Here is a 26290-nt window from a genome sequence, read left to right on the forward strand (position 1 = left end):
GACATGTACTGTATATCAAGTCATGTTACTCACGCATACGGTCTTCCTTTGCCTGTGTGATCCGGGGAGGACTGCTTGGACATGTTCATCATTGCACCGGTTGATAACAGCTTTGGTTCTGCACTGCTGCAACAGTGCTCTCCTGCGCCGCAGAACAGCGCGCACAGGCTTGTTTGAACCTCAACTCTCATGGCCTTCCCCGACGTGCCGACTTCCGTTATTGAGAAGGGGTGTCTTGGGGGTGCCCGTTGACTGCGTGATTCCAGAGACCAAACTTGAGACTTATCGCGCCCCGGCATAACGCTGTGAATAACGCACGCGCTCTACATGAGCTGAGAATGTTGAACTGAGTGAGAGTACGATCTGAAACGCTCATTCAAATTTCCCTGGGTTGATGGGACACCCGGGGGCCAATGGGCGCGCAGGGATCGGGCGGCAAAGCGAGCTTCTAGATGGCCTGGAGACTGCCCGTACTTATATAATCGTGTCCCGAGCAACCAACTTGCCCTCCCGGTCCCGCTCCCTTGACCTCTCCGAGCACGCTCCATGCGACTGTAGCCTCTGTTCTTGGGCCCGCAAAAGCCGTTCCGGCCGTCGCTCGCAGCGCATCGTCATGCTATCCATGCTCTTCCTCTCTCTCTTCGGTTCTCTTGTGTTGTGCTGTGTCCTGTTCCCATCGCTATGGACATCAATAACGGCGGGGGATGAGATGTTGGATGCACACGAGGCTGGCATTGCTCTGGTGGCGTACCGTATGTCGTAATTTTTCCCCCTGCGCTGCTCGTGTGCCCACTGTCCATCTGCAGGCGCGCCGTTCCGTGAGGTGGGGCCACCCGTATGCATGGCAAAACTCATCATGTTGCGACATAAGGTTGGTACAAGTCGGCGACATCTCCAAAGTCACGCTGAGAGTTGAGCCTTTTGAGTGCAGATCAACCAAGACAAAACTCGGAAACGAGCTAGCGTCAGCCGTTCCCGTCAGGCTGCCTTCACCTACTCTATTCCATCCGTCCGATCCTCTCGCGACCTCTCCTTCATGCGCTTGGGCAGGATGCGCGGAAAGCAGAATCACTAATACGGTCGTCTTGTACGCGGTGCCCCGTGGCGCCTTTATACCCGGACGTAGAATACCTTCAATTCGTTCTTTCGGGGCTATCCTGCCGGAGCCAAGTACCGCTGAGAGCAAACGGAATCTATACACAAGGGACATGACATCCATGACATTGCGATGCATCAACGTAGACTATGCTTTACATTACATTACAGTTGATATAATCAAGGTAGCATGTGGATACAGAGAGGGTTTGAAAACATACTCGATGCATAACCATGAGTCCTAACGGATAGCTTGTCAATGACGTCGTCGACAACGTACTCAAACGCTCGTAGCATCTATCCTTGGAACTTCGCGCGTCTGCTAGTCGACACAGTAGACAAGACACTCGGTGTCTTCGCCACCTTGTTCGTCTGCTTCGGACCGTGGGCGGCCGTGCGCCCCGTGCCGCGCGAAGCGACGCCTCCTCTCTTCCTCGCACCTCCAGTTACGGAGACCGAGGCAGTAGTGCGTCCAGTGCCGTATACGCGTGTCTCGTGCTTGGCCCAATTCAACATACGAGACTTTTCGTTCTCAGGTACTTCACCGAACTTTGACTGTCCACGTGAGAGGAAACGATAAGGAAAGCTGCCAATCAAAGACGCGTTGCACTCACCTGTACACTAGGATCCCAGTCCCCGTCCTTGCGCAGAGGGAGATTCTTCGACGACCCGGAGAACTCTTTCACATGATGAGTCTCCTCCTCTTCATATCCATCACTCTCAAACCAGGAGACGTCATGAGGATCGAGGCTTTCGGTGTGCTAGGCAAAGAGTCGTCAGTGTTCCTCCCCGCGACAGGATGCACGGAAGCCTCACCTGGTCCTCACGCGACGCAGCGACCAGTTCCTTCCTGAGCTGCGCCATACCAACGACTTCCTTCTCCTGCTCCTCCTGCCCCTCTTCGACTGTATCGACGTCCATACCGATCAAGGTATCGTCGTTCTGTTCCATGTGCGCAAAATCGTCATCCTCTGTCATGCCATCTTGGTACGCTTGCGCGAAGGGCGCAGTACCCGGATCTTGGGCTGTGTACAACGCGTCAGCAAGGACTCAGAGGTTTCAGAGTTTCAGCTACCTAGCACGTCGAGTGTGTCACCGTCGATCTTCCGCTTCTGGCGCTGCATCCTCCGCCTCGCCCTCGCGGCGTCATCGTCGTCCTCATCCGAATCGTCGTCCTCGAAGCCGACTCCGCGGTTGCGACGGGCCGTCCTCAGTTTACCCTGGACAGCATTTTGGTGAAGCCGCTCGTTCTCCTGATCGTCCTGTTCGAGTTGCTCGCTGGAAATCGCCAGTAAGTACCGTAGGTGCGATATGACATGGTGATACTAACCGATGTTTCTCCAGCACAGCGTCCTCAGCAAGCGTAACCTGGTCCATCTCCTGGTCGTCCACCAACTCTTGGAGGTTCTGGTCCTGCGCTTCGTCATCCTCTTCTTCTTCGTCGTTGCGCTTGCGGAGACCAAACCCTCTCATATCGTCGTCATCCGACTCCTCTGCCTCGCCCTCGATGAACTCGGACCTCTTCGCCTTCTTACCCAGCAGGGCAGGCAACTTCATCGGATGCATAGACGCCTGCCTCATGATGGCAAACACGTCCTTTGGCTTGTGCGGCGTCGGCGAGACGCTGCCAGCGCGGCTACCAGACGGAACACCCTTCTCAGGCGAGATCTTGCGCCGCTTCAGACGCATGCGCGGCTGTGCGTCGAAATCATCGTCGTCGTCATTGTTGGTCATGACCGCGTCGATCGTCGCCAGCGGCTGTCGCGTCACGGAGCGGGGTGAGAATACATCTTGAATCGACATCCCGGACACCCTCGCTACCTGCGTCGGAGAGAACAGCTGACTTCGCACAGGAGTCCGCATGGGACGAGTTTGGGTCAGGAAACTACGGTACACTAGAATCAGCCTAGCCCTCGGTACGAAGCAGTTGGAACCTACCCATGTTCGTTCACGTACATCCTCTTCTTCTCGGGGCTAATACCCTTGTTAGCACCTTCCGCGATGAGCTCCTGCTCCTTGTCGAAGATCTCGTCGGCCTTGCGTCGGAGGGTCTGGCTGATATCGAGGGCAGGCTGCAGAGCAACATCCATCGTCAATGAAAGGTCCTGTGCCGCTTTCGCGCCCTTGATCTGCACAGCCTCGTCAAGTACCTAAATCGAATCTGTTAGCAGGGTAGAGGTGACGAGGCCAATGAACAGCACCACGCACCGTTTGCTGCGAGAAGAAATCGGACAGGTCGCCGCCTTGCACAGCTTTGGGTACCACTGCGGGCGCTTGTACTTTGTTTGAGGCTTGAGACTCAAACAGATCTGCAAGGCCGCCTTTCAACGCGACAGGACGGACCGATGGAGGACTCGCAGGGGCAGCTTGGGCAGGCGCATTCTCGTCGGATCGTAGGGACGGCAAAGGAGGACCTGGAGAGAACGTCAGGCGACGAGCGGGGCTCTGCAAGTCGCTTGAGAAGGAGAACGGATTCTCGTCGTCGTCGCCGGTCGGCAGTTCCTGGAATGGAGCCCGACGTCCGTCTTGTGGCGTGCTCTCCATCGGAAGACCGTCGTCTAGCGAGAAAGGCCGATTCTGCGACAGGCTGAAGATGCTACCTGCCCTGCTGAACCCGGATTGGCTTGAGACTACCGTGTTCTCTTTGTCTTCGCCTCTGTCGTACATCAGACTGGCGTCATTCTCTTTGTCAGTACCGTCTTCGGTATGGTTCTCCAACGAGGATGTGGAGGTCCGACGGCGCAGTGTACCTTGCGGCAGACGCTGCGATCCAGGTAGTGCAAACGAGCTATCCGCGACCAACACTCTGCCCAGTGGCTCTGGCTGGCCCTCTTCCTCGTCATCGGAATGGATAGCGACCAATGGACGACGAGGCCGCCCTTTGCGCCCGCGTGGCACTGGGGCCACATTCTCGTCGTCATTCTCAGACTCCTGGGTCATCTCGACTTGGCTTGCAAGGACTGGCTGGCTCTCAGTGTCCGAGTTGGCCTCATCACCACTTCCGAGCTCTTGATTCTCGTCTGCGGGCTGATAGTCAGGATCGTCTTCATCTTCATCCTCACCCCCGTCCCTGTCCTCGTCCTCGTCCTCGTGGAAGTCGTCATCGGTCTGCACTTCGGTGAGACGCTTCTGGATGAGCGCGGTCACTGCATGCTCAAAGCCAGCTGGCGCGGTGTCAGATCGACTGTTCTTCAGTTTACCTCCTGCCCTCTGCCACTGCTCTTCCTTCTGTCGGCGCTCCGCGACTGCTTGCTCTTGCGCCTGCCGCAGCATCATGTGGTTCAACTCGTCCACTGATATCCCCTTTACCGCAGCGTCATGCGTCTTCTTCCTCTGGAAGCTCGGGGCCGCGGCGTCAGCTAGCGTCGTTACGCCAGTCACACCGCTCTTCCGACGCGGTACTCTGGCCAAAGCCAATTGTGCATTTCTCCCGACAGAACGTTTGACACCGTGCGCGGCGCCGGCCCCCTCGCTTGTGCCTCATCTCGAACCACACCGTGCATGTCTTCATGGACTATTTCGAGATCGCTACCGTCCTCATCGTCGGTGGGAACGCGATTCTGCTGCTGCTTCAAGAAACGCCTCTTGGTCTCGGCCGCGCGCTGAAGCCTCTCCTGCTCTTCCCTCTTCTTGGCTTCTTCATGGAGCAAGGATTCGATGTCAGGCATTTCCTCGTCCTCGCTGGAATCGTCGCTTCCACCGGCACGTGTGGAAGCAAGACCAAGAAGGCCAGTAGGTTTGAACGACGTGCCAGGCACCGGTGATGCTGCCCGAGCAAGTGGCTTCAGCGACACCGAACGAGCACGCAGAGGAATATTAGGGCGCTCTTGCGGTACATGTGATGAGGGAGAGGAAGAGAATGGCTGTATGGGGTCCGTGTCCGGTACCTCCACGCGCTTATTCACTTTCACAGGAAGCTTCGAGGGTTTGCTATGGGTCAGAGGACCGGCAATCAGCAGCTGCTACTTCAATGAAAGCTGCTAGGCTGACCTGAGCTTCTCCAGAAAATGCGACAGTTCGAATTGCTGCCCTTGTGCTCTGGGAAGAGTCGCATCCCGCTCAGCCATCATACGCGCTGTTGCTTTCTGGGTCTCTTCTCGCTCCTTCTTCGTAGGCGGCTGTGACACAAAGTAGGTCATTCAACCAAGCGCTATCAATCTGACGACACTTACCTTAACGCGTGTTTGCCTCCCCTTCCCTGCGTTTCGCCGTCGCTTACTCGTACGACTCTCGTCATCGTCGGAGTCCGTCTCTACAATAGCCTTCTGCTTTCCTTTGGCTTTGGCAGTAAGGGACGTGGGCAGCACGGCCGGAGAAGGCAAGCGACTGAGCACGGCGCGAAGAGGACTCTTGTCAAGAGCATCACTAGACTCGCTGTCAGAGTCTGCTCTGGGCGCGAGCGACTTCCTCCTGGGTGGCCGCCGACGGACAACCGGCGATGGAGAACGCGACGCCACTGGGGAGTCAGCGACCTTACTGCTCTCGTCGCAATTGACATGGGACAAATCATCAGTTTCTCGCGTCTCCGCCGAGGGTATGCCAACAGCGGGTGAAGATGGCTGCGGTGACGCGGCGCGTTTGCTGTCGATGGGGCGCTGACTAGACGCGTCTTTCACTGATTCCTGTACCGCGTCATCATCCTCGTCCATCTCCCTGAGTTTCTTCTTCCAGTCGAACTCGTAACCCGAGGGGAGCGCGTCGCCTCTGTCATTGTCTTCGTTGCTGGCCTCAGCGTCGTCGAAGGAAGCGGGGGAGGAGGCAGACGCGTCGGGCCCATCAGATGTCGGCGGATATTCGTGGTTCGGTTCGAGAGAGGGAGGATCATTGGAACTAGCCCGTGATGAGGCACCTGTAGAGACAGTAGAGTCGAGTATGCTCGTGTCGAGTGCGGGCTCTCTGCGACGTCCGTAGGTTCGCTTGACCGCAGGACGTAAAGCGGCCGCGCCCACTGCGGTTCCTAGAGAGTCCATGTCGTCCATAGTCTGCGCCACAAGAATACGGCGAGCGGAAGGGTGTCGGCAGATGGAGACAGCTGCTTGGACCAGCAAGCTGTAGCTTTGGTTGGGTGTGCCAGTCGAGCGCCCGACTCGTCACTCGTCTCGGTTGTCACAAATGTGACGAGACGCGTTTTTGGAAACAGCGCCGTCACGCACCATCTGCCGGGGTCCTGGGAAGGTGCAGCCCGATATGGATGAACTGCATAGTTCACTTCAGCCACCCGCGCCACCGCAAGATTTGGGCAGGCTATCGACACCGGCATAGACGCACGCCCGCAACGACCTCAAGACCTCAAAATGAGGTGAGTATGGTCCTTCACACAATTGCTGCATGCGGAGAGCTGATATCTGTGTCTCTGTAGTCACCGTAAGGTGTGTAGCTTGATACTGTCGCAGCTGGTATGGCCGTTTGACCCGCCTCATAGTACGAAGCCCCCCGTCACGGTTCCCTTGGATTCCTGCCCCGCAAGCGGGCTGCGCGCCACCGTGGAAAGGTCAAGGCTTTCCCCAAGGTGCGCGATTTGGTTTGAGTCCCACAAGATGCCTTGCCGAACTTTGGCGTATGTAGGATGACCCCAAGAAGCCCGTGCATTTGACTGCCGTCTTGGGCTACAAGGCTGGCATGACCCACATTGTCCGCGATCTCGACCGTCCCGGATCCAGTGAGTTGTGTCAATAGTCGACCCCAATGTGCGCTCATCTTTTCCCCAGAGATGCACAAGAGGGAGGTCGTGGAGGCAGTCACCATTGTGGAGACCCCCCGATGGTCGTTGTTGGTGTTGTTGGTTACGTCGAGACTCCTCGTGGTCTCCGCACTCTCACGACTGTCTGGGCTTCCCATCTTTCCGACGAGCTCAAGCGTCGCTTCTACAAGAACTGGTACCGTTCGAAGAAGAAGGCCTTCACCCGTTACGCAAAGAAGGCTGCCGAGGACGGTGGCAAGTCCATTACGCGCGAGCTCGAACGCATTCGCAAGTACTGCACTGTCGTCCGCGTCCTCGCCCACACCCAGATCCGCAAGACCGGTCTCAGCCAGAAGAAGGCGCACCTCATGGAGATCCAGGTCAACGGTGGCTCGGTTGCAGACAAGGTCGAGTTCGCACACGGCCTGTTCGAGAAGCCGATCGAGGTCGGCACTGTGTTCGAGCAGGACGAAGTCATCGATGTTATTGCGGTGACGAAGGGTCACGGTTTCGAGGGTGTGACCCACAGGTGGGGCACCAAGAAGCTGCCCCGCAAGACGCACAAGGGTCTCCGAAAGGTCGCTTGTATCGGTGCATGGCATCCGTCGAAGGTCATGTTTTCTGTTGCCCGTGCTGGCCAGAGTACGTATACTCAAGTCACTCATTCAATTTGACCTGACTTGACTGTGAAATGTAGACGGCTATCATCACCGCACGGAGCTCAACAAGAAGATCTACCGCATCGGCAGTGGCGGGGACGACGGCAACGCATCGACTGAGCACGACATCACGAAGAAGGCCATCACGCCCATGGGTGGCTTCCCTCACTACGGTATCGTCAAGAACGACTACCTCATGCTTAAGGGCTCTATCCCGGGTACGAAGAAGCGTGTGATCACCATCCGCAAGTCGCTCATGGTGCACACGTCTCGCCGGGACCTGGAGAAGGTGCAGCTCAAGTTCATCGACACTTCATCCAAGTTCGGTGTAAGTATTGCTCAACCTCACACGAGATTCTTTGTTGCTCATGTTCCTTGTACAGCACGGTGCCTTCCAGACCTTCGAGGAAAAGGCCGCGTTCTTGGGAACGCTCAAGGCCCGGGCGTGATTCACTACATTACCATGTACTCTCTCTGTTCATTAGGCCCACACACTCGCATTACACGCCTTATGCTATGCTATGCTCTGCCTTGCATGATATACCTCACGGAATGATTGCCCGTCAGAGTGCAACACGTCTGACTATGAAGTTGGGAGTGAATGTCACAGAAACATCGCTGTCCTGACAGTGAGGCTCGTGGTGATTGGCCCGCGTTGTGCCGGAAAGCGCGAGACGGCGCTTATCCGAGTTTTCTTGCTCTCTGTCGACCGCGTGCAGCGACAGCACAACACACCTGGCCACAGCGTCCGCTTGCCCTCGCCCTCTAGACTCGTGTCGAGACCAGCTGACGGTGACCAGGTGGTGGACACGTTAGAGGTCGCTTGTCGTAGTCGCTCATCGCATCGCGGTACGTGCATGGTCGGTCTCGTAGTGGTCTGGATGTGCCCAGTTTCTAAACCTCATACAGCATGACTGCATAGTCCATTGATGCTGAGAGTGTCCTCTCTGGGCCTCCGTCATGACAAGTCGCGCTTCCTATTCTCGCCACTGCATCGATACGTCTCAACAGCGGCCTACCAAACGACGGAGAGTAGCGATCGACCGCAACACCCTTTCCATGGAGAGGATCCTCTCACTGGTGCTCCTACAGACTCTTCCCAACGACCTATGTCGCCAATGTCGCCAATGTCACCTGAAACCGGAAACCTTGACAGTCGCAATGTCCCTAGCCTCGTCTTTTCGACCCACAGGAGATTGCAGACGCACGGACGACGCCCGACGTCGATGGGTGTACGCGAAGGCCAGGCGAAGACAGTCCACGAGGCATTTTCTCCCGCTTTCGCTGCAATTGTGTCAGACAGTCTCCCAGAGGCCAGCACGTCAACGGAAGTGTTCACGGACTCGCCATCTCCGGCCGAGTCCACCGAAGAGACAAGCCGTGCGGAATTGGAGTATGTCATGGACACGACGGAGGAGGTGGAAGAGGCCTGGGAAGCATATCAACGCTTGTCCACCATGCCGCTACCTGAGGACACTCCATCCGTACGCTACTATGCACGCCTACACCGACTGGCGCGCCTCCTGTCGAAGGTCAAACCCCGCACGCGAACGCTCTTCCTCCGGTTGCTGTCGGTACTCTCTACATTGTACAAGAGCGGTGGCAATGTCCATGCCTGGGAGTGGAACCTGCTCATCGACTGTGCGGGGAAGGGCTGGCGTAAAACCCGGCCGGAGGACTTCAAGGCGGCCTTGGATGTGTACCGTGATATGATTGAGTCGAAGGCACCTGGCTCGACATCCAACGGTCATAGACATGTCCCGGACGGAGGGGCAGGAAGCCAGAAATCTGCGACGCCGGATATTGTCACGTATACGACGCTCCTCCACATAGCTGGTCGTACCCTTCAGCACTCGATCTTGCGCCACGCCAGAGGTATTCTCGAGGCGTCTGATATCCCCCCAAACCGCATCACGTATCTTTCCCTGGTCAGGTACTACGCCCGCACGAACGACCTTACTGGTGTCCGCGCGATCCTGTCGAAGATCCGTGAGCAAGGGCTCGAGCTCGGACTGGACGGCGTTAACGCGTGCGTATGGGCATATGCTCGTGCTGGTCGCCTTGATATCGCCTCGCTCCTGTATCGTGTTGTGCGACACAACCTCATTCCCGAAGATGAAGTGGGCGAACATGATATCCAGGCGGCGATCCGGCAGCTTACATTTACGGAAGGGCTGGAAATCCCTTTGACCATCAAGCCCAACGCTATCACATACTACACTCTCATCCAGTGCCACGCGTATCATGGAGACCTCTCTCGGTCACTCGAGGTCTTCAGGGAGATGATGACGGTGAACGAGCAGTTGGGCTTCTTGGACCAGAGCCTCCCGGACGACGATCCCTCCCGCACTGACAAGTCGCCCACCCTCCCCGCTTTCCGGGCCATCTTCCTTGGGTTCGTCCGACACGGTGGCAAGGACGCTGCGCTGCTGAAACGAGCCGGCCCTCTGACCCAGCGGCTGGCCACTCCTCGGTGGACGATGGAGAACCTGCAGGCGCTGTTCGACACGTTCATGAGATTGCCGCATGACGTTCGACCCAGTGAGCGGACGGTCTTCTGGATCTTGACCGCCTTCGACGTGCTGAGTGGGCACGCCAATTGGAAGCTGCGTCGCGTCTGGGAGAAGCTCACTGAAAGGTTCGGCGAGTACCAGGGAGGCAGGTTGGAGCGATTTAGAAAGAGGATCTATGAGAGTGACCAAAAGGGTAGCTAGTACAACCATCCATAATACATACAGTGTACAGAAGTCGTTCTGGTGTGCGATGTGGTACAGATGAGAGGGAGGTATGGTAGATGGTAGTCCATGCTGCGAAACTGATGACAATTACATCGCACCGCCATTCTCCGTCCGCCACTGGACGTACTCCTCCCAGCTGACGGTGTACTTCCGGCTCTGGTATCGGCGCAGCTTCACGCTACGTCGGATATCCTCGGTGATGCGACCAGTCCAGCCTGCCTTGTGGATGGCGCTGTCGATGGTCTCGATCTTATCCCAACCTTGCTCGGGGGCGATCTGTGGCAGGTATGTGGCAGAAAACGTGTGCTTCAGTGCGCTTCTAGTCGGTATAGAGGTGGAGGATGCGTAAGGAGAGGGCGCCTCGGAAGGAGACGCAGGTCCGGCGGGGAGTAGCGACGGATGCGGGAACGAGATGCGGACGCCGTGCACTCCGATAGTCCAGTCTAGATACGACGAACCATCCTCGAAGTCTGTCAGGAGGGAGACCCTACACGGACCAATCAGGTCCTCTCCTCGACAAGCCATGGCTCCGCACATCCACTCACCCGCATTCTAGAGTCTCCAACTCGCGCTCTTCTATCTTCCTGAATCGATGGTCTTGGAACGCACTGATCAGGGCATACTCGGCCAGGCCCTCTCGTATTGGGATCGCCTCAAACGTCCCGATGCAGCCTCTCAGCCGGGGCGGCCGTCCGGGGCGCGACGACCTGGTATTCCAGGTGACAAAGAGCTGGCTGCGAACGATGAGCACCGACTGGTATGTGCACTGCCTGGACGTACTATTTCTCGTCCGGGAACTTAGGTTCGAGGGCCCTGTGCCCAGTCAGCGCGCAGAAGAGCGCATCGAAGCACCGGAAGCAATGCTCCCTGGTGCAGACGGTCTCGTCGTCCTCTACGAGGTCAACGGCTGGGTTCGGTGGGATGAGAGCCATGGCTGGTCGATTCTGCAGCCAGCTAAAGCCGAACGACGGGCCCGCTGAAGATAGCGCAAGAAAGCAGGGGCCTCGGGAGTATGTACAGAGGATCACTCGAGTGGTTCACTGGGTAAGATCGCCCGATCAGGAGCACTAAGAAAACCATGCATAGACGCCCATAATCTAGGCTATGTAGAGCGAAAGGACAGCAGAAAGTAACTGGAGACTACTACAATACAAGAGCGTACACGAGAACAGAGAGACAGAGAGTCCTACTGTTATCGTCTCTGAGTGCGGGCATCACTATTGACAAGGTATGATGTATGCTACGACATGACGAGCATCTGAAGAGGATAAATCAAAGAAACCATAACATAAGATACGACATGAGGATATCTGACCAGTGGGGGGACGTAGAGAGGACGTCCAGGAGGTGATGGGGAAGACGTGAGGGCATGTGAGATCCATGGGTCATGAGAGGATGGGCGGGGCGTAAGCGGAGGCGAGCACAGTCGGCGGCAAAGATCGTAATGGATGGAGATGGGAGGAGAGCACTCCGAGCGTGGGGGAAGCGATGTCAGGAAGGCCAGAGACGCGGGGGCAGGACCAGAGTCATGCGAAGGGTGTCATGTCGAGCAGCAACTCCACGAAGTTCCCGCCGCTTGTTGCGCTTTCTCGCGCGCCTCCTCCTCCTCGGCCTGGGCCGCCCACATCGGCGTCGTGGGGCAAGTGAGATACACGCTGTCTCTCTTCTTGACTTCGTTTTCTTCTTCGATGCGGTCCTTTCGTGCAATGATAGCACCTATCAGGGAGTCGAAGAGTTGCTGAATGCCTGTCACCCATCCGTTAGCATTTCTACGAGAAGTAGATATTGGTCAGCACGTACCGGTGTCATCCTTGGCAGAGACCTCGAACAATTCCATGCCCTTGTTCAGGCCCCACTCCTGGTCACTAGCCTCGTCTGTCTCTTCGTCTTCCTCGTCCATACTATTGCTGCTCCCGTCCGCTACCTGGCTCCAGCCTGCGGTCCGGAAGCCGAATTGCGTCTCGAGACGCGAAGTGGGGGCGCGGATCGCGCTATCCACTGTAGGGTCCGCGCTAGGAAAGCTCAAGAGGCTACCGCTTTTGGCTCGCGGTCGAGTCACCGCAGTTGTATGAGACCGTTTCATAGCAGTCGCCCGAGGATTAGTGTCGTCCAGCTCCGGTGGCGGTGGTAGCGGCGGTTTCGCCTGCGGAACCGGGCGCATGCTAGGGAATGATGTGAAGCGCGGGCGGATATACGAGAAGGTGGATGGGGGTGGTGGAGCGGGAGGACTGGGTGGACGAGGCGGAGGGAACCAAGTGTGTAGTGAGAGACGGGCTAGGTCTGAAGTGATCTGTCGCTTATGTTGAAGGTCGGCTTTGGCACCGACAATGTAGATAATCAAGTCGGGATCGCAATTCTTCTTCAGTTCTGGGATTTATGATTCCATCAGGTGCCTGCAGCTTGCGGTACCGACCCAGGATGATCGTGACGCACCTTCAAGCCATCCGCGCACATCGTCAAAGCTGGAGGCGTTGGTGATATCATAAAGCAAGAGTGCAGCGTTAGCACCCCGGTAGTACATGGGTGCCTTGGAGACGCGATCAGGACCGTCTGGCCAGCAGCATACGGAGTTGCAAACGCACCATACTTCGGAACCTCTCCTGTCCCGCTGTATCCCACAACTGCAATCGGACTTTGATGCCATCCACGTAGACCTTCTTCGTTACGAAGAATGCACCGGTCGTAGAGGTCGTGTTCTTAGGATCGAATTTGTTTTGGGTATACCGGTGTAACAAGCTGGTCTTGCCAACACCTAGAGCGGGGAGTGTGTCGTGAGACCATTGAAGTGCCGCCGAATAGCATGCGGGCATGCGGTGAATTTACCTGTGTTGCCCATAATAACGATCTTCGCGTCAATGCCCTGGTCATATCTGGACTTGGAGTATGGGTTGCGTGCATAGGCCATTCCTATAGCAAACCAACCGTCGCAAGCAGGGAGACGGGGCCACGGGGGCAGGGCGGGGGAAAGGAGGGGAGGGGGGCAGCACGCAATGCGAGGAAGGGTATTATGGCAGAGAGAGCCTACAGCTCAGCGCTCGGACCAGGGCGTAGTACGGCAGCCTATCGCGGTGGCGGTCCGGATTAGGATACGGAGCAACAGGAACACGGCCACGCGACCACACGTGCTCGCGTATGTGCGCCGGACAAGGCGTCTAGAGGCTGGCGGACCTAGCGTCGCAGCCGAGATAACATCGCTCTCTACCACCGACGGGCCATTCAATGCAGCGCGGAAATGAAATCAATGGACATGCTCATAGAACAGCGGGCGCATGGGGTACATTTTGGTAACGCGGCGGCATATCATCATAGACCTCCCACACCGTCCACCTGACACAACAGACTCCCTAATCCTGTGCCTGCACCGGGAACTCGAACACGACATCCTTGCCCGTAAGGCGGCGGTAGACGGACGAGAACGAGTCGAGCTTGTACTCGAGTGATGTCGCATCCTTGGAGTCGAGGAACCTGCAAACAACCCGATCAGCGCTCGTGCTGCACTGAGTAGGCCCACTGCCACGTACACTTTGAGGAGTTTTGAGCCGTCAACAGCGACACGCGTCCGCTTGCCAACGATCTCTGTGGGGAAGACGAGGTCCTCGAGGATCTTCTCGTGGACGTTCGTGAGGGTGCGGCTACGAGGCCTCTTCTGCTTGACGCGAGAAGTACGGGTGGGCTTGCGCAGCATCCGGCGCTGGGCAACAAACACGACGTGACGGTCCGAGAACTTCTTCTCGAGTTCCCGGGTCAGCCTTCATAGAGATCGACTTCAAGTCAGATTCAATGACTTGCATAACTCGGGTGCAACGTACCTTTGTTGGACCTTGTGGAAGGCCTTGAGCTGAGGTACCGGGACGAAAACAACGATGGCCTTCTTGCCACCGCGAACGTCAACTTCACGGGCGGCAGAGATCTGGAGAGGTCGCAGCTCAGACTTGAGCTCGGGAACGTTGTTCTCGAGGTCGATTATCGCCTGCGCGACGCTGATCTCCGTCTCATCGGGAGGAGTGGTGGGGGCGTTGGCCGTGCGGAAGATCTTGTGCTGTACCGACATCTTGAAGCTTGAGGGACCTGTAAAGGATACGCACAGGGTCAGCATCCAGTCGTCCGCCCAGCCATCCATCCCTTTCCACCGAGTGTCTCGCTCCTTTCGCCTGCACAACTCTCGGGACCATCTCCAAGACCGTCTCCAGCAGCAATTCGAGGAGGATCGTGTACTCACCGTGCCTACCGCCGTCGTTGACTTGGGATGCGGTGATTTTCGTGGTGCAGTCGATGCTGGCAGGTTAGCGCACGTGAGTGAACAAGCGCGGGGACCCCGAAAGCGGCGATAGTCCGGCGCTCAACCTCGCCTCCATTCAACGCAGCACAACAGAACCTGCCACTGCCTTCTGTGTTCAGTTCTACTTCATGTTGCCGAATTTGTTGTTTCATGGTATGTGCATGCGTGACAATCCCTGGTGGTATGTCTCGCGCTCTCTATGATGCCTACAATTATTCAATGTCGTCGACACAACTCAATTATTATCTCTGCTTTTCTTGAACTCCTCTACCCAGTTTGTCTCTGTCGCGCCCTTCGGCAGTACCACGAACGTCAAGCACCCATCCTTGAGCTCGAGTCCATCCTTCGGCTGCCCCTCCTTTTCCTTAGATGCCTTGAACACGTCCCTCAACGTCATCTTCTTGCCGATCTTCAATAGGCGCTTCCTACTTGTCATGGCGTACACGACCAACTTGTCAGCAGGGTATTCGTGATTCTTGTCCCAGTGAGGCTCAGGTGCCTCCGGGGGGAACATGGCCGCCAGGTGTGCTGAGAATTGCGTGTCCTCGACGAAGTGCGAAATGACGTCGGATGTTGCATACTGAGGGTATAGGAAAAAGACGGGGACAATGAGGGTACTGTTGGTCGGATCCTCTGGGTCAAATGACGGCGCGTAGGGGTTCTCGGAAGCTCCGTTCGGCGGTGAGATGACAATCAAGTTCCGTTCCTATGGAGGCCGCAATCAGGCACTATTGGTGGCGCGTTCTCTCGTAACTACTCACCTTGAAAGCTGCTTCTAGTCTCCGTTTGTGTTCTTGCTCTTTGCGGATCCGCTCCTGCCTCTCCCTCTCTCTCTTCTCCTTGGCAGTCTTCTGATTCTCTGCCTTTTGACGTAACGCTCTCACGTCCTTGTTCTTCTCGTCGAATTGTAAGCAGCGGTCACAGCAATCAATGGCTTCATCGAATCGTTCGAGGGCCATGAGGGCCAGTGCTGACCGATAATGTGCCTTCGACGAGCGTGGGTTTGTCATGATGGCTTTCGAGCAGTCCTTCAGCACCGAGCCGTAGTTCACTTCGTGGTGTAGAGCTAGTCAGCCGACTGAATACGCACATGCAGACAACATCCGCTCACTCAATTCCTGGTTACATGCTGCTCGGTTGCATAGGAGTGCCTCGGTGAGAACAGGATCGGTTGGCTTGGCATCTATTCCCTGCGCATAAAACCCAAGAGCCTCCCGGTAACGTTTCCCTTTGAAGTAGTCATTTCCTTGCTCTTTGAAGTTCTGTGCGATTTCTGGATATGGACATCAACATGTAATAGGACATCAGATCTTACAGACGTACCGTCTGATGTCCCTTCATGCGCTAGGCTCTGTAATGCTGCTACTGTCGGATCTTCCAGCGAATCCTCAGGCAATGATTTCATGAAGAGAGGGACCGAATCGAATGCCGCTAGTTTCTCCTCGATCGGAGCGGGCTGAGGCAACGGGACATGTGATGATCCCGACATAATTGAGGGTAGATTAGGCCTGATTTTCTAGACAGAGAGTCGACAATGGTCAAGCTCGAATGGCAAGGTGTAAGGAAGGAGGAAAGCTGGTTTTCAACTCGGATGACTGGCCATGACCGGTGTATACGATCGAGATCGCTCATCGAGATCCGATCGGCATCACGTCACTCACGACTCATCGGGCCGGTGAGAAGGAACGGGGAGCCATGTCTCCCGACTCTGGCGGCTCTCTGGCGGCACCCTCCGCTGCACGAGTCGACGCAAGTTGATATTCTGCCTCCTTCCCATTGAACTGTCTCTCTAACGTCGATAACTCCTTAGCCATACGCGTCATGAATGTCAGAGGCTTGGTGGCAGCCCTCAATGGTAACGGACGATATGCGTACAAGGCTCGTCTCAGTCTCGATTGATGCGGTTAGGCCACGGCTGGCTAACTGTTGGCTTTCAGTAGAACCCCGAGTTTGCTGTCGACTACTTGGTTATTGGCGGAGGTAAGTAGGCCTCTCAGCTTCTGCTGATTGCCACCCACCTTCTCTACCAGGTGTAGTGGGCTTGGCTATTGCCCGTCAATTGGTTCGGACGTTCCCGTCCAAATCGACATTCCTGGTCGAAAGGCATGAGAGGGCAGGAGAAGAAATCAGGTATTTCCGTCATGCAGCACTGCTACCTCGTTTCTCATGTGAAGCGGCACCAGTTCTCGGAACTCGGAGGTTGTTCACGCCGGTGAGCCTTCAGTTATTACGGCACACGAGTCATCGACTCAATGGTACGACACTCCCATTTACGGCCAGGTCTATACTACCCTGGCGACTCGCTGAAGACGCGCCTATGCATCCGAGGAAGGCATCTCATGTACGAGTATTGCCGCGAACACAATGTCCCTTACAAGAAGGTTGGCAAACTGGTCGTAGCGCGTGACGATCAGCGACCATACATCGAGGGCCTTCATGCGAAGGCCGGCAAGATGGGCTGGCCCCTGCATTCTCCCCCGTCTCTGGCACAGACCGCAGCGTTACCGACACAACTGATCAGCGGGGAGCAAACACGGGAGCTCGAGCCTGACCTGTCCAAAAGTATCGTAGCAGCACTATGGAGCCCAGATACGGGCATCGTGGATTCCCATGAGCTCATGGACAGCTTCGAGGCCTGCGTCACCGATGGAGGCGGCGAGGTAGCGTACCAAACGCGCGTCGTTCGAGTCGATCCATACAAGCCGGATACGAGCTCAGGCTCAGAGCTGCAAGATAGTGGCTGGGTGGTACAAACGGTTACGGGAGAAGGAGACAGCGACGCAATGCTCGCTCGGAATATCATCAACTGCTCAGGTCTTGCCGCACATCTCATCCTGAACTCCCTGCTGCCGAAGCAGTCCCGCATCCCTATGTACTACGGTCGAGGTTCGTATGCATCGTACCGAGGACCGGGCATCAAGAATGTCTCTCATCTCATATACCCGTGCCCTGATACTGGACGCACCGTTCACGGCTTTCAGTCGCTAGGCACGCACCTCACTCTCGACATGCAAGGCAAAATCAAGTTTGGACCCGATCTCGACTGGCTTCAGCCTCCATCTTCTCAGACCGACAGCGACCTCGTTGACGACGCTGATCCCGATTTTTGGCAGAATCATCTCATCCCAGACGAAAGCAGGATGGGACAGATGATCGACGCGGTCAAGCAATACCTACCCGAGGTCAATTCAGAAGGCTTCCAGCCGGACTACTGTGGTGTCAGACCGAAGTTGGTCGGACCGCAGGGCGGGTTCCGAGACTTTGAGTTCCACACGCACTATCCACACACGTTCCTGGGCCCTCATATGGATCCCGGAAGGGTACGCACACCGATGATCAGCCTGCTGGGGATCGAGAGTCCCGGGCTGACATCGAGTCTGGCGATTGCGGAGAAGGTCGTGGAGGACATGCTCTGCGGAGAAAATGGACAAGCAAAGGAGTAAAACAGTGTATTATATCCGGACGGAGAGTACAGTCGTGTCTATGCACCCCGCTGAGCAACCTTCGGCTCCCAAGCCTCGTATTTGGGCTTCGTCGTGTTGTAAGATTTGTACGCGCCCCTCGTGCCGGTCAAGTTCTCGTGGTACGGCTTTTTGAGAACATGAGTATCATTGCAGCAAATAAGGAGATTGATAAGTGCTTACTGCCTTCCACGGAGGAGAGAGGTTCTGCATGATCCGGTCTTCGGGGGGAGGATCCTTGCGAATCTGGTGCAACCATGCGTGCCATTCGGGTGGGACTTGGGTGGCATTGAAGTCATGCTGCATGCAGAGTGAGCCCACTCGAGCTAGACTGAGGGTGCACATGGTAAACCCATACCTGCGAGAAGTCAACCCATCGGTGACGACCTGTGCGATTCTAGTCAGGACAGCTCTCGTCCTGAGTCCATGACTGCACTCACCAGGGACTTCCTCCTCCGCATTCAGGTTCTCAAAGTAGCGGTTTCCGAACCTGCGCGACGCAGTCAGATCTGCTCCTCAGCTGCAGTAGCCTCGACAGCGTTACGCACTGGTCCCTGCCCATGAACTTCCCCGACTTGGCATCGCCGATATACTGCATCTGATGCCACCATTCCTTCAGACCGACCCTGCGGATGGAGCGTATAGTTCGAGCGAGGGAGACCATTCCTGGCCAGGCGCAACTGTCGGAGACTTGATGGTCGCAGACTCGCAGACTCGCCGGCGACTCCGAGGCGGGGTGCTTACGTAAGAGAACCGAGTGAGCGCCTGCAGACACTGAGACAGGCGAGCAAATCGCGCTGTCGGTGTCGCCGCTTGCAGAGTGTTCCACCACTCTGCTCTCCATGATACGCAGTGCCTCGTCCTCCGTGCATGCTACCTCCAGCAGCCTCAGAGCGTCTCTACCCTCCTCCGCAGCAGGCTCGCGCTTGCTCTCCACCAGCATCCAAACAGGCCGTCCGAAACCTGACCGCCCGCGGGGGTTACAACCACCGCAATCTTCACCTCGTAGGCAGTACGCTCACAGAAAGGACACAGAAACCCACGAAGATGGACCAACCCGTATCTTGCGCCCCCTAGTCCCCAAAGCTGCGAAAAGTCGCGGTTTCCCATCCTCAGAGCGACCATTACTGCGTCCCTATGCATTGTCGTCTCGCTTACAGCAGCTGTGCCGTGAAGGAAAGCTGGATGACGCTATAACGCACCTACAAAGCATGCCTCTCGATGCCCAGAATGAAGCGGTCTGGAATACCATGATACAAGCCGCGTTGCGCAAGGAGCGGTACCAGTTGTCATACCGGCTTTACATCGATGTATGTTTCTCGTCTTCGCATATCAGCTTCCATCCTCAGACGTTCCCAGATGAAAAGACGTGGCTTCGTGCCAAACATCAAGACGTACGCCACGATGTTTGCAGCCTTTATCGCCGTAAAGGACTGGACGTTGCACGCAAAGCTGCTGCAGCAAGTCGGCAAGCTTCACGATGATTACCTGAAGTATGCTGCCCATTTCAAGGTGGTTGATCCAGCAAGCGACGAGCTCAGCACAGCACCTACGAGAGCGTACCTCCGTATCTTAGGCACTGCTGGGCAGCACCAGCTTATGTTCGACGTCTTCAACGCTATGGACGAGGAAGGGCCAATGGCACCTGACCTCCTAGTTCACAGCGCTATGCTGCAGGCGGTCTGTATGCGACATCCTATCGGACTTTCTCCCGACGCCCAGTCTGCTGTGAGAAAGGAGAACGCAGCCCAGGCGAAACTCCTTTGGCGGCGGCTTCTCAAGTTCATCGAGAAGAACCCACCTGCGCAGGTGGACAGTTACCACGTCAGGGAGATGCTTTACGCTCTTTCACATAGCAGCCCCTCCGATCACCTCCTCGCCTTTGACATCATACGCGACTATCTGGGCCTTGCCAAACCTGGCGAGTCACCAAAGCCACCCGTCGTCGCGCTGGAGGGACATAGTTTCGCGCAAGTGTTGCACCTCTGTAATTCCTCGCAGAAGTATCGCCTCACGGTCCACTTCTTCCACGAAGTGTTGCAGCGACCCGTTTCATCTACCCAAGGATCTATCATTACCGAGGCCCACGTTGAATCCGTTCTCCGAGCTCATGCGTCGCTTGCCATGATGAACAACGATGACTACGAAGCCAGACAAGCTCTGGACACTCTGCTGTGGCTCCTCAAAGAGTGGGCCATCGTGGGTCGCTCCGACCAGCTTCAACCACGGCGGGAACACTTCGACGTTGTCCTGAGCTGCTGTTATCGAACGGGCAACTGGGCGCTCGCGTCGCACACTTTCGAGGTCCTTACGGGCTACCGCGTCGCTGACTTCGCGGACGGCGCTCCAGCGACGAACGACGATCAATTGCAGCCTCACCTGGACATCCCCGAGGGGCGGACCAGACTTCCCGACACGGTCTTCCTCTCCCATCTCGTGCGCACGGCCCTCACCTCGGGCGATGTCGCCAACATGCGCCAATGCCTGCGGATGGTCGAAATTGTGGACCCGAGCTGGTTCTACCCGCACCCGGAGAACCGAAGATTCGATCCCACGGCGAACACACGGCAGAATGTCGCCAACAACATGCGCTTCTACGCTTCGAGGCTGGCGGAGGACGTCGTTACGGTCATCGACAAGGTTGTCCCAAAGGATGCCGAGCGTGAGAGCCACACGCCGGAGGAGGGGCGGTGGTTGAGGATGAGAGCCAGAGCGAAGGGTCTGCTGCGCGTAGCTCGCGAGTCCGATCATCCGGTGTCAACACCTTTCCTCGCGGAGAACCCGTTGGGTGGGGAACGTAGTCTCGCTGCAACGAACAGCTTCGTAGACTACGACATGACTGTACGGCGGACAGCGGGATCACGCTCGACGAAACGATAGTCGGGCGTCCTTTATGAGACACTGTTGTCTGCATCTCGATGTATTCGCTGTATTCTATGCGTAGGAGGGCAACATCTTTGAGAAGGATTGAATTCTGAAGATTAAAGCCAGGTACTAAATCACAGTGATACCCAAAAGCAAGGAAACTGACAGCTACCTACGACTGTCCATACCAACCGTCCTAGATGCGTATCATGCAGGGAATACCCACAAAGCAGTCCGTGTACCCCGCAGGGTAGAAATACAGAAACATAGCAACCCCCAGCGAGCCCGCAACCTATGCAACCGACTTCGGTCGCTCAATGGGGCTCGCGCTCGAACTCGCCGTGGACACGCGTAAGCGGCTTCCCCCGCCCTCGAAGCCTGGTTGTGTGAAAGCCGGTGTCGGCGGCGTGAATGGCATGTCGTCCGTGAGGGCCATCGACACAGGCTGGTATGAGTGCGATTCTCGACTGTTCATCAGGCCCACCGTCGACATGGTGTTCATGGGCATCGGTTCCGCGCGACCCGGGTTCCGACGCGCGCGGGAGCGGCCGCGTTTCCGCAGGATCCACCAAATTGCTCCACCGATGAGACCGAGTAGTAGGAGCGTGTTCAGGGCCATGAGTGCCAGAATGGCGGGGAGGAAGTTGCCGACCGTGTTCAGCGTGTTGACGAGCTTGTCGGAGAGGTCTACGCTCGTGCTGCCCCCGGAAGTGGCCCCGGTGACGTTGGCGGAGTTGTAAGTGATGTTTTGCGCAGAGCCACCGCGCGTCTTGTGGAAGTCGATTGAGGCTTGGTCGGCGTCAACGAGGGAGAGGAGCTGGATATATGGGTTGCCCAGTTTGCCGGCTGAATCGTAATCACCAAAATCGTAGACGGCGTAAACGGAACGCAAGATGTTGTCCCCAATGAGCCAGTCACTGTGTAGGAGATGAGAGTCAACTACCATGACTGTCGCGACCGATAAGATACTTTACAATTCTGTCCCACCAATACCGTCGGCGGGCATGATGGTACCGGCGCAGCGCGATGAGTTGGAGGAGTCCTTGGGCGTGATATCCAAGGGACTGATAGGGTAGACATGATTGCTGTGAGGTATCAGAGTGATCAGACATCATCAGCGTGAGCATGCACGGAAGAGCTTACCCGAATTGAAGAGCAATATCGACTTCGGCATCGCATGGAACGATCCATTGGCCCAAATCTTCGTCAAATGAAGCATCCGAGACTTGTCCATAAATCGCTTGGGCTATGTCAGTTGGAACGTATCTGTTCAAACTACCAGTGAGCTTCTTCAACAGCATATGTACATGTTAGACATACGAATACGACGTCCCGCTGTCCAGAACAATCACCGCCTTGCCAGACGGTACGCCAGAAATGACGCTCGTCGGCATAAGGGCGCTATCCTTCAGCAGTAGGTAGTCCAGCAGGATGCTCCACCGGGTCGGAGCGGTCTCGGGCCACGTCGAGATCTTGCTGCTGTTTGCGACAGCGGTGTATGACGGGTTGTACTCGCCGATCGAGAAGTAGCCTTGCACGCTGTCGTAGGAGTCCTCCGTGTCCTCGAGCGTGAAGGAGATGAAGTTCGGCTCGGACTTGTCTTTCGCGAACGCGTTGTAGAGGAACGTCCGGCCCGTGCTGGCATCGGTCATGTTGACGAGGGCGTCGACGGTGGAGAGCGAGTCAAAGCCGAGACCGAGGATACCGTCGGCGCCGTAGGAGAGGGCGGGATTATTAGCAACCTTGATGTCCATGAAGGCTTGATTTTGCACTTCGACACTGCGCGGATGAGCACTCGTTGTGGATGCGCGAGCGCGACTACATACCCAGCAAACTCTACTGTAGCGTACGAAACGTTGCCATATGCCCAGCCAATCCCATACTGTCTCACAACTGTGAATTTTGGACGCAGTGCTGAGGGACCGTGCTTACCGTCACGTTATATGCTTGCGACTGTGTGGGGGTTGTCAATCGTACCCCATGCAACAAACAAAAAGTGATGACTTACTGTGAGAGTCGTGTTTGATAGAGGGAATGAAGCGCCTTTTACCCAGAGGTCTGATGAGCCGGTATCAATTTGAAGGGGGTATACTGCATAGCGAGGTCAACAAACATGCTCGCTCGTGTCAAAACAGTGCTCCGCATCATATAAATCATCTTCTATAAACTCGGACGACGTTGGGAACTCGATGTCATCTTCACAGGAACGCGTCGGCAGTATGCGGACATGTATGATGCCCTATCGTGATGTTTTGTTGCAAGTTGTAGAGGAGTGATACGACGATTCGGATCGCTTTCGCGCATGACAAGCCGGAGTATAATCTGGAGCACCGTGACAGAGTCTCAGCTCACCTGTGCCGGCAATGGTAGCCTGCAGACTGTTAGTGACATGATCGTGTGCATGTAGCCAGTGAGGTACTCACATTTGCGATGTATAACAAGTCACGAACGGTACTTCACGGAAACGGTTCAGCCCTCCAATCGTGCGATAGCAAGCTTGACACTCACCTCAGACTCGACTCATTACTGCCGTCAGAGTCCGTCGCAGCGTCCACGACCGGACGCGAATAGGATGCCCTCCCACTCCTTCGTCTCAGTTGTGCACTCGCGTCAGGATATCGGTGTCTCGTAAACGGGACGGTAGCAGCATAAGAGAGAGGAACCGAGAGCACGAGCCAGAGAGGCAGAGCATAGAATCGCATGATGGCCGAGGCGAGCAAGCAAGCAAGCGGGCGAAATGAATGACTGGAAGCGAAGGGGGCCCGGCGGGGAGGGGGACAAAGGAGGGGACGTCGAGCACTGGCTGGCTGGGCCGAGCACCGCACGAGGGGAAGAGGGCGCGCAGGCGGTGGATAGACGACCTACAGCCGTGGGAACGCGAACCCCTTGCGATGGCACAACTCTTCTAGCGTTCGCCAGTCCTGACAACCGCGATGCTACTGCAGTCCACAGAGAGTGCTGCAGCACGTTGAGCACAGCGCTGCACAGGGCGGTCGTCGAGGGGGAAGCTTGCGCTGAAAGACCGTCCAAGGATCGCTGTTGCCTTGTTTCAGCCTTCGCAAACGCGGCTATCCGAAGCCTGATCCCGGTGCGTCCCACCACACCTCATATGCTGCCGTGATGTTGACCATGCGGGCTGCGGGTGTAGGCGTGCACCATGCGCGGCCGCTGATGTCCTCGACATTGTCCAGGTAGTCGGGAGCGCAGTTGCAGCTCCTCTGAGCCACCGACAACCCGAGTCCCGACTCTGCTTTGTCGGCGCGATGGGCCCCATGACCCTCACGTGGGCGCGTGCATTGCCGTCCGGGCTTCCTCCCTCGGACACTCCCACCGTCGTATAAGTAGTGGGGTAAGTCGTCTTCGTTGCCCCTGTTCTCTTTGCCAGCAACTCAGCGATCATGGCGCACCGTCCTGCCTCTAGGAATGTCATCAACAGACTCATCTATGCCGCACAGCACAGCGCGTGCCCGTGCCATGGCTGCCGCTCTGCGGGCGCGCACAGTCCGATGCAGGCTTTGAGCCAGATGAGAAAGTTCGCGACGCCAGTAGATGCTCCACCAATTGAGAAAGAGTACGCCTTCGAGGCGAGTAAACAGCACGGACGGACTGCGCACATACCGGAGGCTAACGTGCTCTAGGTCGCGGCATCCAACCTGCGGTTCGGCGAGGGGGTGACGCGGGAGGTTGGAATGGACTTGAAGAACATGAAGGCGAGAAAGGTATTTACGTCGTCCATGTCGGCCATCCCACTCCGCTCACTTGGTAACGCCGTAGGTTGCCGTTTTTACCGACCCCATCGTATCGAAGCTGCCGCCCATGAAGATGGTAGGCGCTAGCGCGGTTTGATCGCCCCTTCGTCTTGTTTGACAGTGCATTTCTTCAGGCACTTGCGTCACTGGAGCAGCAAGATGACTTGCCCTTCGTCGTCTACGATCGCGTCGTAGCAGAACCGACCGAGACTAGTTGGCGGGATGCCATTGCTTGGTCGCGAGAACAGGATTGCAGTCATTTCCTCGCGTAAGTGACTCAGTGTCATATTTCATATCTCAAGCCGAGTTCTCATGTCACTGTCTGCAGAGTGGGAGGTGGAAGTGTCATGGACACGGCGAAGGCCGCCAATTGTACGTTTTCGCCCATCAGTTCGCTGACCATGCTGTCTGATTTGATTGATATCTTCAAGGTTCACCGTGTACAAGGACGCCGACCTATTTGACTTCATCAATGCTCCTGTCGGGAAAGGATTGCCAATTACGCAAACGCTTCGTCCACTCATCGCAGGTATGCTTGGCTCGAAACCACAGGTTGCCTACAGGCCGTGAACTTTTGCTAACTCTCCGTCATACAGTGCCAACGACGGCGGGAACTGGTTCGGAGACAACAGGGACGGCCATCCTGGATATCCCATCCATGTCATTCAAGACTGGTATTGCTAACCGGGCGATGAAGCCCACGCTCGGTATCGTCGACACTATCAACACACGTTCGTGTTCAAGGGAGCTGCACATCAGTTCTGGTCTGGACGTCCTCTTCCACAGTCTGGAGAGCTACACGGCAATTCCGTATGTGCATGTTCGGCGCGCATTGGCGCCAGCATTGACGTATCTCCCGCAGTTACACTGAACGCATGCCCCGGCCAAGTAACCCCAATCTCCGCCCCGCATACCAGGGCAGCAACCCCGTCGCGGACATCTTCTCGATGTGGGCGCTGCATACAACTGTGAAGAATCTGCCGAGGATCTCCAAAGACCTGGGCGACTTTGAGGCCATGCGTCAGATGGCGCTGGCAGCTTCGTTCGCGGGCATTGGGTTCGGTAACGCAGGTGTCCATCTGTGTCATGGCATCAGCTATCCGGTAAGCTTGGACATGTCTTATACTGAGACTGCGATGCTTACAGTACCATAATGCAGATATCCGGATTGAACAAGGCGGGCCCGAAGTACAAGCATGCAGGATATGATGTCGACCACCCCATCATCCCACATGGCGTCAGTGTCGCACTGTCCGCACCCGCCGTCTTCCAATTTACCGCACCCTCCTCCCCGTCGCGGCACCGCGAGGTCCTCTCCGTCTTCCAAAACACCACGCCCGCGGATCCCAGCATCTCCGCGATCCCCGACTCGGAGGTCGGCGCGCACCTGTACGAGGCGATCGCACGGTTCTTGGATGGTCTTGGCGTGCCGCGGGGCTTGAAGGCTGTGGGGTACAAGAAGGAAGACGTGCCGAGTTTGGTGGAGGGGACGATCCCCCAGAGGAGGGTGCTGGATCTGGCGCCGGGCATTGGCAACGTCGCGGGTGCGGATGGCAGAGAACACTTGACCGACATCATTGAGAGGTCGCTTGAGTACTGAGCGCATGTGCTGTATACTAGGATTCGCGACCATTTGACAACTGTATATTAGATGTCTTGCGCACGCCTGTTATGGAGCTCAGGAATATGCAAGCAAGTAAATTGCTGGCTTAAGTATGAACTATGCGAATCGTTAATGTAACGTACTTCCTTGAGGGAACAAGG

General features: G+C 56.4%; 12 protein-coding genes across 12 annotated transcripts; 6 read left to right on the plus strand and 6 right to left on the minus strand.

Moving 5' to 3' along the window:
* The first annotated feature begins 448 nt into the window (after positions 1-448).
* Positions 449-1683, plus strand: B0H18DRAFT_19907 (uncharacterized protein). The gene has a single exon (XM_048037070.1). The coding sequence runs from the start codon at positions 705-707 to the stop codon at positions 1338-1340; it is 636 nt and encodes a 211-aa protein (XP_047901400.1). The 5' UTR covers positions 449-704; the 3' UTR covers positions 1341-1683.
* B0H18DRAFT_949873 (MRC1-like domain-containing protein) lies at positions 1393-6074 on the minus strand (the record flags this gene model as incomplete). Its single annotated transcript, XM_048041926.1, has 10 exons — positions 1393-1650; positions 1710-1856; positions 1912-2120; positions 2171-2373; positions 2426-2980; positions 3052-3245; positions 3304-4454; positions 4592-5025; positions 5086-5213; positions 5268-6074. The coding sequence occupies 10 exons, from the start codon at positions 6072-6074 to the stop codon at positions 1393-1395; spliced, it is 4086 nt and encodes a 1361-aa protein (XP_047901401.1).
* Positions 6075-6145: 71 nt separating this feature from the next.
* On the plus strand, positions 6146-8013 carry B0H18DRAFT_967868 (60S ribosomal protein L3). Its single transcript, XM_048043450.1, has 7 exons — positions 6146-6394; positions 6455-6464; positions 6518-6604; positions 6661-6754; positions 6848-7417; positions 7473-7762; positions 7818-8013. Exons 1-7 carry the CDS (start codon positions 6390-6392, stop codon positions 7881-7883), a joined length of 1122 nt encoding a protein of 373 aa, XP_047901402.1. The 5' UTR covers positions 6146-6389; the 3' UTR covers positions 7884-8013.
* Positions 8014-8116: 103 nt separating this feature from the next.
* Positions 8117-10204, plus strand: B0H18DRAFT_19981 (uncharacterized protein). The gene is made up of 2 exons (XM_048037077.1): positions 8117-8294; positions 8344-10204. Exon 2 carries the CDS (start codon positions 8364-8366, stop codon positions 10146-10148), a length of 1785 nt encoding a protein of 594 aa, XP_047901403.1. The 5' UTR covers positions 8117-8294; positions 8344-8363; the 3' UTR covers positions 10149-10204.
* A 55-nt stretch (positions 10205-10259) lies between these two features.
* On the minus strand, positions 10260-11104 carry B0H18DRAFT_866729 (alport syndrome; the record flags this gene model as incomplete). Its single annotated transcript, XM_048039804.1, has 4 exons — positions 10260-10488; positions 10570-10659; positions 10718-10906; positions 10953-11104. 4 exons carry the CDS (start codon positions 11102-11104, stop codon positions 10260-10262), a joined length of 660 nt encoding a protein of 219 aa, XP_047901404.1.
* A 126-nt stretch (positions 11105-11230) lies between these two features.
* Positions 11231-13246, minus strand: B0H18DRAFT_967876 (P-loop containing nucleoside triphosphate hydrolase protein). The gene is made up of 5 exons (XM_048043451.1): positions 12996-13246; positions 12755-12924; positions 12606-12699; positions 11973-12539; positions 11231-11918 (listed from the first exon to the last, which is right to left on the minus strand). The coding sequence occupies exons 1-5, from the start codon at positions 13075-13077 to the stop codon at positions 11713-11715; spliced, it is 1119 nt and encodes a 372-aa protein (XP_047901405.1). The 5' UTR covers positions 13078-13246; the 3' UTR covers positions 11231-11712.
* A 270-nt stretch (positions 13247-13516) lies between these two features.
* On the minus strand, positions 13517-15940 carry B0H18DRAFT_1081192 (40S ribosomal protein S7; the record flags this gene model as incomplete). The annotated part of the gene is made up of 8 exons (XM_048031352.1): positions 13517-13637; positions 13694-13921; positions 13982-14240; positions 14392-14447; positions 14715-15157; positions 15213-15502; positions 15563-15724; positions 15775-15940. 8 exons carry the CDS (start codon positions 15938-15940, stop codon positions 13517-13519), a joined length of 1725 nt encoding a protein of 574 aa, XP_047901406.1.
* Positions 15941-16176: 236 nt separating this feature from the next.
* On the plus strand, positions 16177-18048 carry B0H18DRAFT_20054 (NAD dehydrogenase). The gene is made up of 6 exons (XM_048037081.1): positions 16177-16200; positions 16262-16329; positions 16392-16431; positions 16482-16581; positions 16635-16663; positions 16732-18048. Exons 2-6 carry the CDS (start codon positions 16273-16275, stop codon positions 17892-17894), a joined length of 1389 nt encoding a protein of 462 aa, XP_047901407.1. The 5' UTR covers positions 16177-16200; positions 16262-16272; the 3' UTR covers positions 17895-18048.
* On the minus strand, positions 17882-18609 carry B0H18DRAFT_967893 (NDUFA12-domain-containing protein). The gene is made up of 5 exons (XM_048043452.1): positions 18461-18609; positions 18353-18402; positions 18271-18299; positions 18096-18212; positions 17882-18040 (listed from the first exon to the last, which is right to left on the minus strand). The coding sequence occupies exons 1-5, from the start codon at positions 18574-18576 to the stop codon at positions 17933-17935; spliced, it is 420 nt and encodes a 139-aa protein (XP_047901408.1). The 5' UTR covers positions 18577-18609; the 3' UTR covers positions 17882-17932.
* A 113-nt stretch (positions 18610-18722) lies between these two features.
* On the plus strand, positions 18723-20880 carry B0H18DRAFT_967898 (uncharacterized protein). The gene is made up of 2 exons (XM_048043453.1): positions 18723-19222; positions 19272-20880. The coding sequence occupies exons 1-2, from the start codon at positions 18755-18757 to the stop codon at positions 20790-20792; spliced, it is 1989 nt and encodes a 662-aa protein (XP_047901409.1). The 5' UTR covers positions 18723-18754; the 3' UTR covers positions 20793-20880.
* Positions 20881-20962: 82 nt separating this feature from the next.
* On the minus strand, positions 20963-23652 carry B0H18DRAFT_20085 (aspartic peptidase domain-containing protein). The gene is made up of 10 exons (XM_048037082.1): positions 23286-23652; positions 23201-23231; positions 23130-23148; positions 22786-22868; positions 22710-22730; positions 22604-22659; positions 22098-22556; positions 21921-22043; positions 21752-21862; positions 20963-21694 (listed from the first exon to the last, which is right to left on the minus strand). Exons 1-10 carry the CDS (start codon positions 23477-23479, stop codon positions 21070-21072), a joined length of 1722 nt encoding a protein of 573 aa, XP_047901410.1. The 5' UTR covers positions 23480-23652; the 3' UTR covers positions 20963-21069.
* A 471-nt stretch (positions 23653-24123) lies between these two features.
* Positions 24124-26283, plus strand: B0H18DRAFT_20155 (alcohol dehydrogenase). Its single transcript, XM_048037087.1, has 9 exons — positions 24124-24361; positions 24416-24496; positions 24552-24602; positions 24661-24794; positions 24855-24902; positions 24958-25055; positions 25123-25336; positions 25389-25629; positions 25686-26283. The coding sequence occupies exons 1-9, from the start codon at positions 24176-24178 to the stop codon at positions 26124-26126; spliced, it is 1494 nt and encodes a 497-aa protein (XP_047901411.1). The 5' UTR covers positions 24124-24175; the 3' UTR covers positions 26127-26283.
* Positions 26284-26290: the final 7 nt, after the last annotated feature.

The sequence above is a fragment of the Fomitopsis serialis genome, assembly GCF_022376445.1.
Source record: "Fomitopsis serialis strain Sig1Antser10 chromosome Unknown B0H18scaffold_1, whole genome shotgun sequence".
Classification (NCBI taxonomy): Eukaryota; Fungi; Basidiomycota; class Agaricomycetes; order Polyporales; family Fomitopsidaceae; genus Fomitopsis; species Fomitopsis serialis.